Source organism: Fulmarus glacialis, unplaced genomic scaffold (genome assembly GCF_000690835.1).
Source record: "Fulmarus glacialis isolate BGI_N327 unplaced genomic scaffold, ASM69083v1 scaffold26498, whole genome shotgun sequence".
In the NCBI taxonomy this organism is placed as follows: domain Eukaryota; kingdom Metazoa; phylum Chordata; class Aves; order Procellariiformes; family Procellariidae; genus Fulmarus; species Fulmarus glacialis.
Window position 1 is genome coordinate 36,756 of NW_009226733.1, and position 20,842 is coordinate 57,597.

Genomic DNA, 20,842 nt, shown 5'->3' on the forward strand with positions numbered 1-20,842 from the left:
ATTCCCACAGCGGGATGTTAGCGTGGCAGCCGTGCCACGGCACATTCCTCTGGCTTTGTGGGGTGCATGCGCCGATGGGGTCCAGCTCAGCTGCGGCCAAGTCCAGGGGAAAAAAATACCTGCTGCAGCCTGAGATGGGAGAAGTTCCAGGGGAGAGCAGCCAGAGGAGTAAACAGTTTTGGAATGCAGCCTCAAAACCAGCACTGAAAATGTTGTATACCTTCATGTGAATTGATGGCTGACCCTCACTGAGACTACCAGGAACAGACGAAAAACAGACCCAGGCAACTGGAAGAATTTGTCATTGAGAAACACATGGAGAATGACGGAAAAGACTAGAGATGAGGAAAGAGATGAAGAGGGGAGATAATAGAAAAGGCAAAGTGGGTGTTGGCAAGCAGGATCAGAGCTGGTGTGCCCAGCAGCCGGGCTGGATGCATTAGCATGGGCGTGACCCCGAGGCACCGGACTCACGGAGCTCAGCTCACCTGAAGCCAGGACAGGCTGGGTTTTGGGGATACTGAGTCACAGCACTCTGTCACAGCACCAATTAAGCACTGGGAAGCAGTGCCCTCACCCAGACAGATGCTAGAGACCCCGCCAGCTGAGCTTCCTATGGAGATATCCCAACTGGGATTGGAAGCTGGATGCTGTCTGGGAGGAGAGGGTGGATGGGATGGATCCTGCTTGGCTCTATCGCTATCATCCTGCCCCCTCGAGAGGCTGGCAAGATGCACCAGCTCCCCCAAACCTCTGATCCCCCAGAGTAACCCAGGTGGGGCCAGGCACATGAGGCTGCATCACCGCCATGGACAAGGACGCGAAGGGAGGTGAAGCTCTCCAAGCCTCACAGCCAGGTTGTATGCAGGATCAAATCAAATCTGGAGCTAATTCGCTGCCCAACACCGCATGGAAGAGCCATAGGCTGTGCACACCAGTAGCAAGAGTGAGAACCCCCTGAAGTCCCAGCACGCGGCCTGGGGTTTAAAGGATGCTGCTGTTCACAAGCAAATCATTGCAGGTTGAAGGCAGTAATTGCGGTAACGAACTCCTCCGTCACTGTGCTGTTGTGATGCCGAGTCCTTTGGCCAGTTTGCAGTAGATTTCTTCATTTGCTGCACTCCCAGCATTAAAGGAGGATCTCAAAGGCAAGAATAATTAATAGGGAACATTAAATCGAAGAGAGTTGAATCATAGGAAAATACAGAAAATGAAGATGGAGAAAGTGATAAAGGTCTTCAGGGTACTGCCAAGAGCTGCAAGAGGGAAAGAAAATCCTTGCCTCTCTTACAGCTCCACTTTTTATCATCACCTTGAAGTATTTTGTTCCTGAGGACAGAGGAGAGCCTGGGTCTCTGAATAACAGCACTGCAGAGCCGCCCCGGTCTGTGGGGACATGTGAAGAAATGCAGCTGTCTCTTAAATAACGGGAGTTGACACCAGTTGTGAATAGATGAGCAATCGTGGCTTCAGCCGTCACAGCGGAGGATCTGATTTCAAATGGAGCCCCATTCATCCATCCAGGGCTCATCATAAGGCTATTAAGGGAGCATCTGTCACAAAACCACAATGGCTTTAAATGCTTGAAAAAGGGCACAATAACAATAAGCCTGCTTAGCTTACATACCTTTCTCTGGGTGAGGTGATTCTTGTAATTCTTGAGCAAAAACGAATGATAAAAATGATGACTAGCCAAAATACATGATGCGAGTGGGGTGAGGTTTGTCTTTCACCTTAGCGTAGAGTTTGGTGGTCTGTTTGTTTTTCCAGGCCAGCGGGGTAAGCGTGCAAGCCGGTGGCAATGAGTTTTCTCGAGTAGCAGAGTGCAGGGCCCCAGTGCTCTAGCGTCCTGCTCCGGAGGCCTGGCTCAGAGCACTCCCTCCAGGACACAGATGGGAAGCCTCTGCTCTCTGATGCAGCAGGGAAAGCATCTCCAGCGGCAGGAGAGGGCGGCGCATTCAGGCCCAGTGGGATGTGCTTTGGCAAGGCGCAGGGGAAGTGTGCTCACCACCAAGTCGGTGTGATTGGGACTCATCGGGGCTAAATCCACACTCTACGTTAAAAAAAAAAACGCATTTAGCTAAACTGAAAGAGAAAGTCAAGCTTAGACATCATGGCTGTCTTACGTGAATGCTATGAACGCTCATACCTTCTTGCACTCACCAGTAAACTCATACTCACCAGAGACAACAACATCTTTTCCTTTCCTACAGCTGCACAGCTCCTCTTACTTCTCTTTATTCTCTGCAAGCAGCATTGGGCAAAGGTGCCATCCTCTGGCTAACACCTGAGTAGTACCCTCCCGTCCTGCCCCTGGCATGTCCCCTCCTGCCCTGCTGCCTCTTTGGGTGGCATCCAGCCTGCCAAAGCATGGAGGTCGAAGGGCAAGACCACTGCTCATGCACAGGCCTGCTTTATTATATTCATGGTATATTGAAAGCACCTCGTGCATTAGATTGATGCTCCTGGGGCTGGAGGTAGGCATTTAGGCCCTATAATGCTCATCAAACCCCCTTTAAGAGGAACTGGAGTGTCTGCGTGCAGCTCAATGGCGGTGAGAAAGCCTTCACTGTGGGTGATGCAGCTCTGTGTTTACAATTCATATTAAATTGTAATCCAAATTCCTCCTTTCTTTATAAATTATATTTAGTTGGGCTGAGCTGGTTTGAAGAATTGTCTTGAATGTGGATGAAAAAATGGATTGTGGTCATGTGTGCGCAGCTGTTGGGTTCCTCTACAGAAACATTTTGTACTGAAAGATTGGACTTCTTACCCAAAGTTTCAGTCTATGGAGGCATTGCCTATGATCATAGGTTCTGCCTAGAGCAGAATAAGGGTAAATGTTTTAAAACTATCCAAGCGTTTTAGAAAGCTAAATCTCCCCTCTACCCCCCAAAAAGCCCCGATTTATACTCCCAGATTACCACCATCTAAGCAGGCCCCTGGATTTTGTCCAAGCGCTGCATCTCCCGCAGTCCCAGCCCTATGCTGGATTTCAGACTGAAGCAGTGACTCACTCGGGCAGATTCATCTCTCTTAATTTGAGCTGACTGGAGGCAAGGCATCTCGTTGGAGCAAGCTGCCCCATCTCCCTCCCTTCCCAGCAGAGAGAGAGGCATCTCCCAAAGGTGACTTGACCTGTCTGTTCTGGGAGCGAGACCTATACACTCCAACCTCTTATCTGAAAAGGCTGTGACGTTCTGAATAAACCCTTGCAGAAAAGCATGTGTGTGTACAGCATCCAGCACGATGGACCGATTGGGACCTTCGTCCCTCAGGGAATAAAAATAGCAAGTAATATTAAAACCCTGTATTTTCACAGATTGCAATCAGAGCTCACAACACATGCACACTTAATTTCCTGCTTTCAGTTCACTATCAGATTTTATGCTTAGGTTAGTGGGGTTTGTTAACGTTTCTTTTTCCCCCGAATAGGACTTTTTTTTTCCTTTAACTACAATACATTCAGCCATGAAAAATGAGTTTGAAAAAGATTAATAGGAAGCTGAAGGATTAATCTGAGATTGACAAAGATTAATGTGTGTCTTATTCTTATCTCTTTTCTTTTTCTTTTCCCTTCTTCTCTTAGCTACCTAGACAGCTTAGATCGAATCGGAGCTGCAGACTACCAGCCCACGGAGCAGGATATCCTCCGAACCAGGGTCAAAACAACTGGCATTGTAGAAACCCACTTCACATTCAAAAACCTCCACTTCAGGTTAGTCTAAAACCGCACAGTAAATTTTCAGGGCGTCTATTTGTCACTGTGTTTCCCTATAGCTCCTAAAGGAGAAATTGTTAAACTGCTGGTTAACACACAGATGGCTCCCACTGCAGAGGACACGGCATTTTGGGGGGTCAACAATATGCAATATTTGGCAATCCTGTCTTGAAAATCACTGCCTTTAAGATGGAAGCTCACAGTACCTTCTTCTAACCCAAACGACACTGCTTTGTCGGGAGGTATAATATGAGATTGGCCCTGAGTCTGATCAAGCTCATAAATGTAAAAATATTTGGCCAAATCTTTTCTCTAAAGCGGGTCAGTCATATGTGGTTAACACTATATATTGACCCTCTTGATGCTAGCCAGTAGAGAGAAGAGGGCATGAAGACAGAAAGCCACACACAAACAGTATTTAGAGCATATAAAACTCACGAGCGTGCGGTCTCCACCTCCGCAGACCCTTTGGGACCCAGCACGCTGCTGAGGCTCTCCCACAAATCCTCACATCCCCAGCTGTAACTGCTCCTCCTGGTCCTCCTCGGCTCCAGGCTCTGGAGGGGAAGACCAAGCAGAGTGGTGAAAGAGCTGTTGCTTTGTGTTTGGAGCTTTCAAGGACCGTATGGTCAGAAAATGCCAAGACTGCTGAAGTTTCCTCATAACTAAGAAAGAGCGGGCGCTGATGGTCCTCTCCTGTGCCATAGGCTCTTCGATGTCGGGGGCCAGCGGTCAGAACGCAAGAAGTGGATTCACTGCTTTGAGGATGTCACAGCGATCATTTTCTGTGTCGCGCTGAGTGGCTATGACCAGGTGCTCCATGAAGACGAAACCACGGTGAGTCTAACTGGGTCTTGGAGGCCCCGACATTTCTTTACGGGATACTGCATAGCCAGCAACTGCTCAGAGATCGCCGAATGCTCACTGGGGTGCTACAGTAATGTGCTTTTGCCAGTCACCCCCCCTTGACTTTGAGATCCTGGGGAGATTTGTCCTCCTCCACACTCTTCAAAATCAAGTCCTGCATGCCCAGGTAATGCTCCTTGCACTGGTAAAGTCGCAGTGTTTTATTTCTCCTTTCTAGCTGACCTGTGTGTTTTCGAAACCTGTTAACAGGACCCTATATCCAGAAAGAGGAGATACAGCTAGGTGGGCTTTTAAAACAAACGTAAGGAAGCAGTCATGCCGTGGTGCAGAGGTGCAGGATGGCCATGCACGCCCGAGGCAGGCTCAGACTAGGAGTATAACCTATTTCTTCAGGCTACAGAAATTCATTTTCCTGAGTGAGACTGAAACTGTTTGATTCCTCAGGTAATTTGCTCTAGGAGAGCTTTTATGACTTCCCACTGTGACATTAGGCTCCAAATACCATCTGGAAATAAAGCTAGTGAGGAGCTCTGCGCTCCCTGGTATTTGAGTGCAATTAATACAAGTGAATTAAATACACAGAAAGGATGCAAGAAGACTCATTACTGTCATCTGGCCGTTCATTCAGTCTGTGGGGGATGCATGCTTTTGGGACTAACGATGACTGTGGCAACCACCCAGTTGCATTTGTCTAACGAAAAGGAACCAGAGGCCATACTCAGACTTTGGTAATGATTTAATCCGTGCCCAGCCTGCGGCAGCATGGAGGGCTCGCTCCTGCCAGCTCTGTCTCTCTGAGGGTCTTTTATTCTCCTGCTGGTAAAGATGTCAGGCTGGCAGAAAGCTGTTGATGAGGAAGGAATGGAGGGCAAGATTGCTTTAGGTATCAGTTGTCTCTTCCCCAAAGGGTGGGGCTGTAGTTTCTAGAGCCTTCCGAGCCAGGTTTATGAGCTCTGCAAACTGGTTGATGAAGTCACCTCGTTGTTTGGGTCATATTGATGCCAGAATTCAGGGTGATATTAACATCACGACTATGTCCCTCCAGACTGACTGAGACACCCTACACCCTCTCATGTCCGCTTATTTATAATCCTCAGTTGTCACCTCCCTCTGACCCTGGCCCTGATGTGCTCAAGGATGCTCAGTCCTGTAGGATTTACTGGGAAGGAACCAAAATCTCCTGACGTGATTTGAAACGCCATAGAGCTCTGCAGCTGGGCAGGGGAAACACACCCAGGAGATAAAGAAGAATACGCAGGGAGAGGGCAGACCCAGGGGGCAGGGAGCGGAGCTGTGATCTGAGCAGAGAGCAAGGTGCTCTGTAGCTATAACTGGGCCTCTGACACCAAACCGTGAAGCCAAAGGCAGCCTTTAACACAGGTCACCTTTGGGTGCCAGTCTACACAAGCCAGAGCCTGTGATTCACGGAGCACAAAATGGAAGGGCTTGAATGCCAATGCCATTTTTTTAAATGTCAGCTTTAACTCAGCTCCTCTGAGATGGAGGTTACAGCATCTCTCCTGGGGATGCTGAGCTCTGCCAGTGACTGTCCATCACCCAGTACCACCCCGGTGACGAGCAGGGTGCCAGCTCAGCCTCCCCCGTGAAGCTTCCAGCTGCAGAAACTGGGATTTGAGCAGCTCCAACTTTGCTCTTGCGTCCAGAAAGCAGGCTTGCCTGCTTTCCGGACACAAAAGCAAAGTTGGAGCTGCGCTGTAGCTCAGCACTGACATTTGCTTGCTATTTCAATCCCTTTTCACAAAGTGTTTCTGGGGATGCTGAGCAACAGGAGGGCAGAAGCAGCTGCTGTTCATTTACACGTTCGGCATAAACGGGGAAAGGATTCGGCATCACCACTGCTGTGCCTGCAGGACGCCCCCGCCTAACCCAAATAAACAACCCTGAGCAAGGCCAATGCAAATAGGAAAAAATGACGGTGTCGGACCTTGTCTGCCCTATTATACCCCCAGCACAAACGGCAGGTGGAAAACGCGGCGCCCACAAACTCGGTCCTCTCCCAGCTGAACCCCCAAGCACTCGGCCTCCTCCCTGCTAACATGGTTCCTTTCCAAAAACCCAGCAGTAAAAGCAGCATCTCTTCAGTCAGCTGATTTGCCGTCTGTCTGCATCCGTCACATCTGCTGGCTTTAATGACGTAAATCAGCTTTTATTGCTTCTCACTTAGCAAACACAAAGAGGAGGCAGCTGAGAGAGCGAGCTGGATGCTGCTCCTCCATCTTCATTTTCTATAGAGATGCTTACTATGGTCCAGGCACTTCCAGCTGTATAAAGCCACTGTTTGGGGGCTGTACAGATGTCTCTGTGAATATGAAAAGACTTGTAGAGCTTTCATTGCTGGCGTGGAGCCATGAGAGGGAAAGGGTCCTGATGCATCTCAGGTGCGCAAAAAAATGCTTGCAAAGCCAGTGCGTGGAGAGAACAGCCTTTCCTCCTGCGCTTGGCGCCCCGTTGACAACAATCACAGGATTTCACAGGGTCTTTTTGCACTTCTCTAAGTCGAACCGCACTTCAGGCGGATGAAACTGCAGTTCAAAGTCAGCCTAACAGGGAGCAGGGGCTCGCCTTGTTAAGCTGGCTTAGTGCGAGGGCGTTGGGACCAGTGTAGCTGTAGGGTCAGCTTGTCTCACTGAAAGAAGCTCACGAACAACAGGTTTACTGTGAATCCTTTCAAACAAGACTGAGCAAAGAGCTGGTTAAACAAGGCTGGGTGAAACGCCCCCTGACCTGTCCCTGCCCTTAAAATTCAAGCACAGCTCTACACTTGTGAAGTTTTTTTATGATTTATTGCGCTCTTTATTTTAAAAGACTGAGCACCCATCCTCCTGCAGCAGCTAAAAAAGGGCTATTGTGTGCGAAGCCATCACTCCCTAAGACCAGGTAGTCTTTTATAAGGGATATATTTTCTCTCCAATTCCCTGCCACAAAGAGCAACACAGCAGGAGTCAAGGAAAGCAAGTACTTCTCTATGTCCGGATCAGAAAGACATAAATAAAATAAAGAAAACTTTCTGCATCTGTGATTTCTCGCCCCATACACCCATAAAGACCACACTTTGCATAGAAACCCCCAGTGCTTTTGAATCCAGCCTCTCCCATTGCCCCAAACACCTTCTTACGCCGCCATTGGCAGATCTAAATTGCTTTCTTGCATGCCCGGCTCCCAGGACAGAGGAGCAAACCCACAGGGAAATTCAAGCGGTGCCTTCACCGGTCCCATTGCTGCCAGCCACAGCCCACAGCCAGAGCTCACAAGGCAAAATTACAGCCTCTGCCCAGCCCGTCCAACTCACAAGAGACTCTCTTCAAGGTATTACACCTGCCTCTGCATCCGCCTTTACCGCGTCCCTCACAAGGAGTTGCAGGGCTCTCTGCAGTGTGTGTATACAGCGGGAACATCCTGCTTTAGCTGACTGAACAACCCCATGGATTATGTCTTTGCATAACGAGGCTATTTTGTCTCATTTGTGACTTATGTTTACGTTTCATAAGTTGAGGTTACAGGAGGAAAAGCCTCAGATCTGTAAACTGGGAGGAGAGAGGGACAGCAGTATATTAATTGGTAAAACTGGAGAAGACGATTAACGAAGGTAGATTTCCGTTGTTCCTTCTAAATGGAATTCCTAATGGAATTTAAAAAAAGACAGCAATGGCATGGGACCTGTCGTGGGAACCAAGACTATCCTTTTTGGTTTTTTCCTCGCAAATTCAAAGGAGTCATGGCAAGAGAGGGAGATGTTCACACTGCACATTACTGCCTCTGAAACGAAGATATTTAGGTCATCTGTATCTAGCCAAGACATGCAAGTATTGTTCGTGTCCCCATTGCTGAGCATGGGATGGGCTGAAGGCGCTGTGCTGGTGACCCTTGGTGTGCATTAGTGTTGGCCTCGTGGTTCGTATTTCATTGCATGACCTGGTTAGCGTGCTCTCTCTGCTGTCATTGGGCAAAGAAAATTGAATTGCAGCGCTCAGAAATTGCCTTAGGAGTGACAAAGCAAGTGGAAGTGGCTTGGGCATCTTAGAAAATATAAGCAGGAGGGAGAATATGGAGTTTCTGTGCTTAGGATAACCATCAGTGTCCTTATAGTTCGCATGACAGTTAGCACTTAATCACCAAGGAAAACAAAAAAGATTGAATCGACTGTGTGTTGCAGAAATAACCAGGTCTCCTCCCATGCTCTGGTGAAAAAAAGACGGCGTTTATGAGTGTGTTTCTGCCTGGGCAGAGTCTTGACCACAGCACCCTTTCTCCCTCACGCTCGGTAGAAAGCTGCTTGCCCTTCCCATCAGCGATGGGAACATGGTTGTGCAGTGACATCTGAATTCAGCTCTAAGAAATTCTGTGTCTTCTCTTGTGCAGGAAAAGTTAACTGGACTTTTAATTTGTATGGGCGAGTGGTTATTCCTCTGTAAGGTGGCTGGTGGGGCTGCTTTCCTTGCTGGGGTGTAAAGCATTGGCGGGAGTAAGGATTTAAAATACTGATTTTGAAATAGGAAGTGACATTAAGAAGCCAATGTTTCAAGAACCCTTCCCTTAATGATAGACCCAACATAAAGTAGGAAAAAGCAGCACAATGGGTCCAAAAGCAGGTGAAGTAATTTACATCACTTCCTATGAAAGTATGAGAAGTGTGGTCTTTAATGCCTCCTGGCAGAGCGGGCACGGGTGCTCCCGAGAGGGGCCCTGGGGAAGCTTTAAGGGACTAAAACGGTCTTTCACTATGAATTTACTGGTAGGAGGGGGATTATTTGGGGACCTTAACTTCTCACTCCTCCTTCAGCAGCAGCCTGTCCTTTTCCGTGTGGTACCCGCAGACTGCCTCCCCATCCTCACATCTCAGCCGAGACCTGCCTGAGCTGTTGGAGGTCTCCTACAAACAACTATTAAACTAATAACAGTTGGAAAGGGAAAGGAAAGGGAGGCAGCGAGGCATTCCCGATGTTAGCCAGCACTGGAACAGCTTGCGTCCATGCGTGGGCTCCCAGGAGCTTTCCTGGGACGCGACAGCATTTCCTGGGATGCCACGAGCATCCGTACCTGCTCTCCGGGATATTGCTCTGCGCCTTTGCCACGCACAGAAAGCAGTTCCTTGCTTTTGAATGATGTCTTCTTCTCTTTAGTGATGGGGAAGGAAAAGGTGGATTTTAAGACCAGAACCTTTCGCAGGTAAATAAGGAGGAGTGGGCAGAGCGGTGGTTATATTTACTCAGCTAGCTGGCAGAGTTGGGGGAAGAAGCAAGATGCAGAGAGCAGAAAGCCAGGTCAGGCAGCCTCAGGAAGCTTCAAAACTTGTTTCTGGAATTTGAAAGGAATAGAGGATTTTTATTGTAACTCTCATTTTCTACAGGGATGTATTGGTTTGTGCTCTGTGTATATTCTGGTTACGACTGGACGCTAAGAGTCACTTTTTCTTGGGAAAACACTCTCATTTCCTAACAGGTATTAATGCAAATCAAATCTGTGCCCCTGACCACCCTCCGCTTTCTTCTCTCCTCCCGAAGGCTTTGGGTAGCCAAGGATCTCCTCCATGAAACCTTTGCAGGGTTCTACATGGTCACAATTTTGACACCACAAGTAGCAGAGAGGAGCTTTGCTCTGGGGCTCCCACACCAGCGGGTCCAAACTGGGTTAGCAAAAACCAGCACACAGACACGGGATGACCCAGATAAGCGAATGTCTTGCAACTGAGACCCCATAAGTAAATGCATTTTTACATTTGTACGTGTTCGCGTCTTCCCCGTGTATCGGTACAATGCACGGTGGGGAGATGCTCGGTCATTTCAAGTCTGGTAGCAAAGCGTGTGGTATACGGTACAGCAAATCGCGTGCGTCTGGTTTCATTCTGGGTCCGACAGGACGTTTCCTTCATCCACAGTGTGGATGTATCTGTGTCTAAATAAAACATTCAGCAACAGCTGAAGTATATCAATGAAAAGGAAAGTGTTAATCAGTAGGTGCTGGGCTCAATTATGCTGCCAGCGCGGGTGTGAAACGGAGCGGGAGAGGGGTGAAAGCCCGCGGCTGTCTCCTGCACCACTCCGAATTTCCAAATCCTGGGGGGACATGCTGCACCCACCCCAAAAAACCCTCCAGCAATGAGACGGTGCAGCCCTGTTCTCTCTAGCGTATCTCCTGCGACCGCTGTGACCAGTCTCGTATGTGCACTAGCGGGTTTGGGGAGTGCTGTCCCAAGGAGATGCCGCTGGGAAAAGCCGAGGAGCCGGTCTGGTCTGTACCATGCTTTGCCTTTGATAACCCCCTGACTCTTGGGTGTGCTTCGTCCTCACCGCGCCTGCTCTCTCCGCTACCCGGCTCCCGGCTGAGAGACGGCCACGCGACCGGCGTGCGCACTCCGGCGTCGGCCTCGCGCGCCAAACATCGCCAGCCTCGGCACCTTCACAGCTTTTCCTCGGCCGTCTGACCTTATCTAGCCAAACAAAGGCCAAAAAATGAGCATTTGAGAGACCAACCAAATTTGGCAGGTATGAAGCTTCTCTTGAACCGAGAAAAAAAAAAAAAAACACAAAGAAAAACTGAGTTGAGAGTTGAAAGCAGCAGGGAACATGACATTTGGTTGACTTTGCCGTGAGCTCTTTTCACCACCATAAAACCATGTGGCGGACTTTGCAACTCTCTAACTGGTCTCTTTTTTTCATTCTTCTTATCTCTCTCCTTTCCTGTCTCATTTTTTTGCATGACCTATAACCAAAACGCTGACTTCTCGCTGTGCGTGCATTTGAACTCATGGCTCTTCTGCTGGCGAGCAGTTAATGTTCTTCTAGAGGCATGAGCTAACATCAGTGGTAGCTGCCTGACTTCTAGTCTGGTTGTTCTTAGATGCCCTTTGTTACGTTTTTCCTTTTTGTACAATTTCCTCTTCCTTTTTCACTTTTTTCCCCTCTCTGCCAGACACTTTCTGTTGAGCCATCTTCCAAGAGAACTAAAAAAAAAAATTAAAAAAATTAAAAGCCCAACAACAGACAGCACTAAACAAAATAACAAAACCAGGCAAAGGTCACGGCAAGGTCATTTCCAAAATTATGTCACCTTGATGTCTGCTTCCAACTCTAGATTAATTCAAGGATCTACCAGTCCTTGGTTAATGTATCCAACCAGCTGTGTGCCACACACACTCGAGAAAGTAAAAAAAAATTTTAAAAAAGTAATGAAAACATTTTAGAAAATCTGCATGAGCTACACCGACACGTAAATCTGATCAAAGGGCAAAAGTAACTCCCCATCCATGCATGGTGCATGATGATTTCTATGAGCTGGGATCCTGTAAATTATATGCTATGCAAAATCAAAACAGCTCTGTATAGTTAAATGCCCTTAAGTTACTAACTGTATGTCAAATGTTATAGGGATTGCATCTGTGTATGTATACGTTCAGCTGTATGTATACATAAATTTATTATGTATCTTGTAGCTTTTCTTTTTTTGTTGTTTTCCTCCTTAATTTAGTTGTTTTAGATTTCCCTACGTGTTGAACGTCTCCAAGTCTCTTTCTTTGCCCTGATGTGATCTCTCCTTTCTGTTGCAGAACCGCATGCACGAATCACTGAAGCTTTTTGACAGCATCTGCAACAACAAATGGTTCACAGATACATCTATCATCCTCTTTCTAAACAAGAAGGACATATTTGAGGAGAAAATTAAGAAATCTCCACTGAGTATCTGCTTTCCTGAGTACACAGGTAATGAGAAAGCTGGCTGTACAGGAACGCGTAGCAAAGGGATCACGGAGCGTTTCCCATCCAGGCTGATACTGTGGTGTATCGCAGGCAACGAGGCTAAAGATAGAGCTAGAGCTAGAGCTAGAGCTAGAGCTAGAGCTCCCCTTCGCTTCCCTGCAAGTTTCATTTCAATAAATGCCATAGGATCACCCCCACCACGTTTAGTGGTCCACTTAAAGCGTGAGGATGACTTAAACCCAAGGTCTTTGCCGACAAAGGGCCACCACCGCTAAGCAGGGTGTTTGATCTCTGCCCCACGGGCGGTTTCGATGCCGAGCCAACGCCTGCGGGTGTGGGGCTGGCAGCATGTGCCCTAATCCCATGGCCTGGTGCCCAGCGTTGCTCAGGAACAGGAACCCTCTTGCAGGTCTCTCAGAAAGACGCGGTGAGCTTAACCATTACAAATGGGTAACTGGTCTCTGGGAGACCAACGCACGGGGTTTGTTAGGCTGGCCTCAGCTGGAGTCCAGCTTTGCTGTTTCATAACCCAGCACGTTCCCCCGTGGGTCCTGGCTGAGCACAACGAGGATCCCCCCGCGGTTCCTGGCCACTACCCCACCGCCAGGCAGGAGGGGCTGCAGGATCAGCCTCCAGCCTGCAGACAGCAGGTCCCACAGCTTGCCTGCTTCAGCTCAAGCTGGACATTTTTATCACGTTAGTTTAGGAGGTCCCCAGTTTCGCTCTCAGGCTCACTGACATCAAGCATCTGGACATGGAAACGCTTCCAGTTAAATGCAGATAGACAACGAGGCGCTTGATTTCCTCATGCACTGGCCACCCACACCTCTTAACCCATAGTGCAGGCAGGGAAGAGCCACAGCAAGCCATGCCCTGAGCTTGGCTGGGGAGAAGGTGGCCTTAGTGGTATTTGGAGATCAGAGCAGAGGCTCTGCAACGGGGCAGCGTGCAAGAAGCCCTCACTTCTTCAGGCTGGCATCTGACCTGCTAATGATGAGAATACATCACCCGTGCAAAGGCTGCAGCTGCACCCCGCCGCTTCCCACTGCATCTCGCCAGCTTCCACAAACCCTCATTACCATTCCGAGACAGCATAAAAATAAACTTTTATCGTCATGAATTATTTAAGCTCACCGGAGACATCCAGATGAATCAAGCCGACAGACAGAGAAGCAGATCTCTTTGTCAAGAAACGTAGTTGTGAACCGGCAGTACCAAGAGTGTCACATTTCTGGGCAGGCCAACAAATTATTAACCAGAGCTTCCAGTCTCTGAGCACTTGATTTTTCACTGTGAATAGGCTAAAGCCAAATCATTGCTGCTTTGGGCTGAATGGTCTATGACCATGGAGCTGAACGACTCCAGCTGAATTCAGAACATCTGCAGGCTTCCTCTCCAGGGAAGGTTTGGATGTTTGTCACTACCAACATGTTTCAGCCATCTACTCGTCCACTTGATCCAGACAGACCCATGTGCCTGACACGTTTGTCTAAAAAGATCTAATAACGGAGATTTCACAGTCTTTACAGTGGAAAGCTCACAATAATGCCAACCCCAAATTTTTCTGGTTGCAAATTAGATTGCTGCTTGCCATCTTTTGGATGGCTTGTAAAGCAGCTCATCACCATCCTCTTTATAGCAGCGCTTCTATATACCGCAAGATTTTTATCATGCCCTCTTCCTTTTTCCCTTTTCTCCATGAAGCAAACCTGCATCTTTCCCTCCATTTTGTGGACCTGGTTTTGTGGATCTTCACTGAAATCTCCCAGTAACCCCACTCTGAAATAATATTCTTACATATCCCTGGTGCCAGAGAGACTAGAACAAGAAGGAATGTCGGTTTAGATATAACTGTTCCTTCCCAAGTTATCCCAGCCCAAGAGAGGAGTTCAGTGGGGGAGGCAGACCCTCATACACACGTAGCTAAGCTCTCAGCTGACTATGCAGAGGAAAACAAATATAGCTTGTTTCTGGAGCACTTCAGCCCCGACTGAACCAAACCAGTCCTCCCCAAATCTCAGAGTACCCCAGAGATGCTCTAAATTCCTTCAAGGTGCTGTTCTGGAAGCTGGGGGTTATCACAATGCCAGGGACCCTCCAGAGGCCTCTCGTCTCTCTCGTGCCATCAGAGAGGGCTGGAAGTCTGAAGGCTGGAATTCCTTCCAGTGATCAACAGGGATCTGAATCAGAGGTGAAGAATATCTCACCCCAAGGCGTTCAGCAATGCCGTTAAAAGTTGGAAGTTAGCTCATGCTAACGTTAAGCCCAGACTTTAGACCCAAGCACACACTTAAGCTTGCTCGCCCCTGCTTTGCTGACCATGGCTCAGAGGATGAAGCCCTTGTGGCCTTGTGAAAAAGCAGCATTATTAGAAAGTTGCCCTGGAGTTAGAAAGAATTATTTGATGAAAGCCTATAAATCAAACAAGCGGACTTTCAACATCACAAGTAGGTTCCACAAAACGCTTTTAGTAAAATGAAGTTTCTGATATCCATTAGTTCTGCTGACAGGGAATTATTAGAAGACTGCATTCACAAATTTGCTTGCTGCATGCTGGAGCACTGACTGTTTCCATCCCCTTAATTCACTCATGCTTTTAACTAATCCACAATACTTAGCAAAGCAGCAGCAGAATCCAGGGCATGTTTTAAATCAAGCTGGCATTAATGATTCCCTGCTCTCCCAGAAGGAATCCGGCATCTAAATCCTCATGCATTTGAACAACCGACTTCCCTTTCATAAAATACCCTCCTGGTGGTGCACAGCATGTGGAACTGCTCCCAGATTCTTTACACAGGTCTTCATGCAAGAACCTGCTCCCAGCAAACATTTTGCTTGTCTTATTTCAAGCATATTCTCAAGTCTCATGGTCTTCATGACCTTGTGTCTTCAACTAGCAATGCATGTACGTGTAAGTGCAAGTGATTTCCCAGATCAGCTGCCTTCCACCGCAGCAAATCTCAAGCCCAAGTAAGCTTTTCTCTAGCAGATGACAACATTTCCCATCAGTAAAGCATCACGGAGGGAGAGGGATCCAAGAGCATTAGCAGTTACCCATGTAGAGCCCTCCAGGGCACTCGGCAGCACGCAGAAGTGCTGGAGGGCTGCACCCAGGCCAGCAAGAGAAATGGGTTATCAGCCCTAAGCAGGTGCCCGAGTGGAGCTCTGTGTGTGAGCAATGGCAAGGCTGGCCAGATCAGAAAGGATCTGCTCTTTTGCATGACTGCTCTAAAGCTTTTTTAACACAAAACCCGATGGTTAATAAGCTTTGGCGCAGACATCTCTATACAGCAAAACAAGAAACTCCTCGTGGCACCATTTTAGCCACAGCTCTAGCAGCGGGTGCTGCGATCCTAATTTCTCAAAAAGAGGGATGTTTTGTATTAGCTTTTTTGTATTTTGTTTGAGAAAACCCTGCTCTGCTCTGCAACAGAGGCTGGCTCTTTTCATGTCCTTTTCTCACAGTGATTCAGGGAAAGGAGGGCACAGTTACCAATACTGCCCTCAATTCATGGACATGTTAGCTCCTCTTTTCCATCAAAAGCTGAAACTTTAATCAAAAAATCTAAGAAAGGTAAAAAGCTAGGCCTTTGCACCAGGTCAAGTACTTACTGCATTCCTGGCAGGTTTTTTCCCTTTTTTGTCAGCGTTATGTGGGATTTCTTCTGGTTTTCCCATCATAGCCTGTTTAACACTCAGTTCCCTCATCCATTTCATCTCTATAAACAGCACCTCAGAATAAAAATACAGCTGAGCTGACAGTCGGGGAGCATCTCCTCCCTTGCAGCAATCCTGGCTGGTAATAGTGCCCGTCCCTGAGATGGAGATGGGTGGCAGCAGCCTTGTACGAGCTCCCCATGTCCTACAACGGGGTGCTTGCAGGCACCCTACGGATTCAGGGTTACGGAATGGCTTTAACCCACTCTTTTTCCTTTCGTCTCGGCTCTCTTATAGGCCCCAACTCTTTCACGGAGGCGGTGGCTTACATCCAGGCTCAGTACGAGAGCAAGAACAAGTCCCCCAACAAGGAGATCTACACGCACATCACCTGCGCCACCGACACCAACAACATCCAGTTCGTCTTCGACGCCGTCACGGATGTCATCATCGCCAACAACCTGCGGGGATGCGGACTCTACTAAAGCCCTCTCCTCCCCTCCTCTCCTCGCGCCCGCCGGGAGCATCCTCCGGTCCCGCGGGCAGGTCCTCTCTCTTTCTTTTTTTTCCTCCTCAGAAGATGATGAGGAAGAAATACGTAAATCCCTCCTCCCGTCCCAGAAAACTTTGCAGCAAGTTCTGCTTTCCCCAACCCCGTTTTATTTCATTTTGGTTTATTTTTGGTTCATTCCCTTGCTGCCTTGTTCTACTCCTCCGTTCCAATTCACAGCGCTGTAGAGGGAGCTAACGCGTTTCCCACAAAGTGCATTTCAACTGCCAAAAGACAAAAATACTTCAGTTTTAAAAAAGGAAAAAATCAAAGCCTTAAAATACTTGTCAGTGACAGTGTAGTTTGGAACCGAAACTTTTTTTTCCTTGAAATTAAGGGATATTTTTAATTCTCCTTGTTATTTATCTTTTTTTTTAAAACACTATTCCTTTGGGAAGTGCTAGATACAAGATGATCATTTTGAGGGTACCTTACGGCTCCATTTCCTACCCCAAAGCCGGAGGGGTCGGTGTTGAACGCAGCCACCGCAGCTTGGATTTGTATATTCTCCTTTTTTCCAGACAGCTATTTGAACAAGTAAAACAGCCATATCGAGTTCTGCTGGTGTCTGAGTAAGAGGGACGCAGTAACAAAACCTACTAAGCCTTGTCTAAAAGCATTCATTGCCGGTAACAGTTTTACCTCAAGTTTTTCAAAATTAATGTTAAAATACGTCTAGTGGTTTCAGTAACCCGTTTCTGAGGCTTTGCTGGGTGCCGCGGATGCCACAGCGGTGGCAGCTGGGCCGGGACCCCTGGGGCGTAGGCAGCAAGGATGCCGCGGGGACGAGTGCTGACAGGGACCCTGGGCACGGGGACACCCTGGCAAGGATGCCAGCCTGGCTGCCCAGCGACCTTTCCCAAAGCACCTCCCAGCCGAAGTGATTTCAGCACAACCGATGCTCCTGCAAACACGCAGCGTCTCTTTCCAAACCTCAGCCCCGAAACGCTGGGGTGCACCAAAAATATTTAGCCTTGGCTTCTTGTAGGCAGAATTTGACCTTCAAGTACCTGAAACGCGGAGAGGTGCTTTGGGAAACCTCACCGTGCTCGGGTGACAGCAAGGTGTGCAGGAGCCTCGCGGCTCTTCATCGCACCTCGGGCATCTGAATACTCTTGAGAAGCTCAACCTTGCACTCCGAGCCTCCTCGGATGAGCAGAAGCAGGTAGCTTGCCTGTGTCATCTCCTGCCTGGGTGCCCAGGAGAGAGAGAGAGCTCCAGGTTTGGTGTATCCAGTCAGGGCATCTCTTTACCAGTATTTAAAGCAAGAGGGATGGTTTATACTGGCCACATAGTGGAGAGGGAAGGCTCAGGGAGCTGATTTGAGCCAAGTGATGGAGTAGGAAGGAAAAGTGCAAGGAAGAGAGGGAAGGGAGGAAGGAAGGGCAGGGGGAGAGGTGTGGAAAGGGCAAGGGTAGCACCCAGCACAGTGGAATGTGGGGGCACAGAGGGGAGGACAAACACAGCTGGGTTGGGGTACGTGTGGCCATCCATCTGCCATCACCAAGAGCTCTGGGTGCTGTTGGGGTGAAGGCTGAGGGGAGTGTGAGAGGTGTCACCTCCAGGAGCATGGAGGGACCCTTAGAAGTCCACCGCGAAAGCTTGTTTGGTGTCTGGGTGAGACAGCCACCTCTGAGATCCCACTCAGCGTGGCACTTGGGGGCAGGTAGGCAACACTGATCCCTGCCTCTCCTCTGCCTCTCTGAAAAGTCCATGATCCTGGAAAACGTGAGTCTTTCCAGGCCAGCCACAAGTTCAGCTGTCCTCTCTTGGGAGCCCGGGCTAGGGGTGTCTTTCAGGTCCCAGGAGGTCTGAGTGTTCTCCAGTGCCATGCCTCTTTTCTCGCTGTGCCCGTCTGGGAGGGATGGTGTGAGAGCAGCCCAGAGCAGCCCAGCGCACAGGCAAGGGGAGGCAGGGAAGGGAGCAGGTACGGTGGCATGGGACGGAGAGGACTGGCGAGGGAGGCTTGGGGGGGGCGGTTTGGGACAGAAATTGCAGAAGGGAGATGAGGCAGTTTGAGGCAGCGGGGAGGACGGGAAGAGAAGGGCACCTGGGAGGCGGAGGAGAGTCCCCATCGGAGGTTGCGCTCTGCTGGGACAGCGTTTGTGGGACATCCATGACAAAACCCCAGCCAGGGATGCAAGCAGGAGCACCGCGGGGCAAACAGGGGAGGGCTGCGGAGGAGAACAAGGTGGCTTTCACCCATCTAATCTGCTCACCGCCCAGCTTGGCTGGCAGCTGTGTCAGTAACCCCCTAGATAGCGTTAAATTGTAAAACTATTTAGTATTGTACAGTGAAGACCCACTGCTACTCTGCTGGACACTAACAGCAATAACACCAGGTCTCTGCTCCCCTGCTCCGGCCCAAGGGAGTACCCACTTTTCTCTTCACCATCTCAGCCTTAAAATACCTCCGGCGGCATCAGCTCCCACGAAGAGCTGGCCGGCCAGCAGCGCCCGGAGCCCCTCTCTGCTCCTCGCGCCACATCCCACCCACGTGTCTTGCTTTCCCAGGTCCCAGCCCCTCTCCCAGCTCCATTTCATGCCGGCACACTCTGCTGTACAACTGTAAACCAAAGGAACGCTGACCACAAGCCTGTGCATTTAATTGTATTTGGTTTAGCTTAGGATTTTCAGAGTCAATGGGAAGGATTTCCAAAGAAAGGCTTTTCAGTGGGAAGCACCTGCCCAGTTCTCTGGTTCCATGGAAGGGACCACTGCATGCCCCGACCCTGAAAAGATTTATGTGTGTGTTGAGCTCTAGTCCCTGAGACTAAAGCCAAGGGAATGACAGTAAAATGCAACCAACCTGTTTGTTTTTGCAGGAAGAGGAGTTCAGTGCATAAATAGGCGATGTGAAAAAGAAATAGGCAGGACTCCGATCCACCCCTGCCAAACTTCCCCTCGACCCCAAGCCAAGCTTTCAGCTTGCATACCCTCTGCTCATCTCAGAGGTCATCTTACTCCAGGTGAAAGTTGGGCTGCTGTCTGAGGCCACTGAATTAGTCCAGTCCCTCGCTTTGCTTTTCAAGACGGTGGATGATGGCACCGGGATGGTGCTTCTGCCACGGAGGGAGCAGGGAATTAGCTAGCGGGTCGCAGAGGGACAGGGGTGCTCCTGGAGCTTGTCCCACGCAGGTGACCAAGTCCCACCAGTAACACCTAGTGTTCAAATGTGCGTCAAGTGTCAAAGTAGGGGCTGAAAAACTGAATGTTGGTTACATTGGGTGCGTAAGGCGTACGTAACGATTAGACCCCAGTGAAGCACCAGAGCTGTGTGCAGTGGTGCGCTCATGACTTGCAGTGGCAGCGAGGCGGGTCTTGATTAAGCTCTTTCAGAAGGATTTGATCAGCGGCACGAGAAGTTTGGAGGTTTTCTGTTCCCACCCCTTGCTGTGGGTGACATTTTATCCAAGCAAATAAGTAACAGAAGCTGTTCCCAGTGAAGGCAGCACCAAGCCAAGGCTTCAGGAGTTCCCAGCATAAAGCGCACAGGAATATTTTGGTAAAGACAATTCAAATTAACTCAACCCCAGACTCTACCGAATGCAGCCGAGTCACCGGTGCCAGCGCGGTGCGCTTGTGCCACACTCCGGGCTGGATTCAGGCAACCCACGCCCAGCTGTGCCGGCTGGGAGGTCCAGACCCCCTCCTGCCCCAGCCCCTCCACAGCTCCGGCTGGTTCCCTGGCACGTTGGTGATGATCAACGGCTGGTGCTCCACGGGGAGAAAAGGGAGAAAAAGGAGGAAATGTTGACAGACAGAGCCTTTTCTTTCATTTTCTTTGGCATATTGTATGTCTAAAGCTTCATTTCAGCTGCTGCTGCTGACATTCCCTCCCTCACACGAGTGTCGTGAGGATTCACTGACAAAGGCTGGAAACGGCATTTGGAAGATGAAATGCTTCCAGTGTTAAACACTGCTATTTCTCCCGCTTGATGGCTTTGTATAGATTTTTGTCTCCAGAATGCCTGCCAAAGCATCACTCACCGCTGGCCTTCTGCATCCTCCCAAGCCTTTTCTGACAGATGTGCCTTCTGCAGGCAATCTTTTGCCCCGTGCTTTTTCTAAACACCAGCAATCCTTGCAGCAATTGCCTAGAAAGAAGACCTTGAAATGCATCCCCTGCTTTCAAAAGCCGTCTTCTTAATAGCCCCTTGTGCTTTGCAATTGCGACGCTCCGAATCCAGACCCTCAGGGGCCCCGAGTTGTCTTTAATTTGCAGTCTCCACATAGCAGAGATGTTGCAACTGGTACAGCTGCATCAGAAATCATACCAGGGCATGGGGGACATATTTTAAAAGCACAGAATTGAAACAGCTACATATACAC

At 49.1% G+C, this 20,842-nt stretch overlaps 1 protein-coding gene across 1 annotated transcript in view; it reads left to right on the top strand.

Moving 5' to 3' along the window:
* Window positions 1-16,445, top strand: part of GNAO1 (guanine nucleotide binding protein (G protein), alpha activating activity polypeptide O) — a gene marked incomplete at its 5' end in the record, with an annotated part of 36,669 nt that extends 20,224 nt beyond the window's left edge. Inside the window, 4 exons of the mRNA XM_009582917.1 lie at window positions 3,590-3,718; window positions 4,429-4,558; window positions 12,153-12,306; window positions 16,258-16,445. Of these exons, the coding sequence (XP_009581212.1) occupies window positions 3,590-3,718; window positions 4,429-4,558; window positions 12,153-12,306; window positions 16,258-16,445 (601 nt within the window). The remainder of the gene's footprint in view (window positions 1-3,589; window positions 3,719-4,428; window positions 4,559-12,152; window positions 12,307-16,257) is intronic.
* Window positions 16,446-20,842: the final 4,397 nt, after the last annotated feature.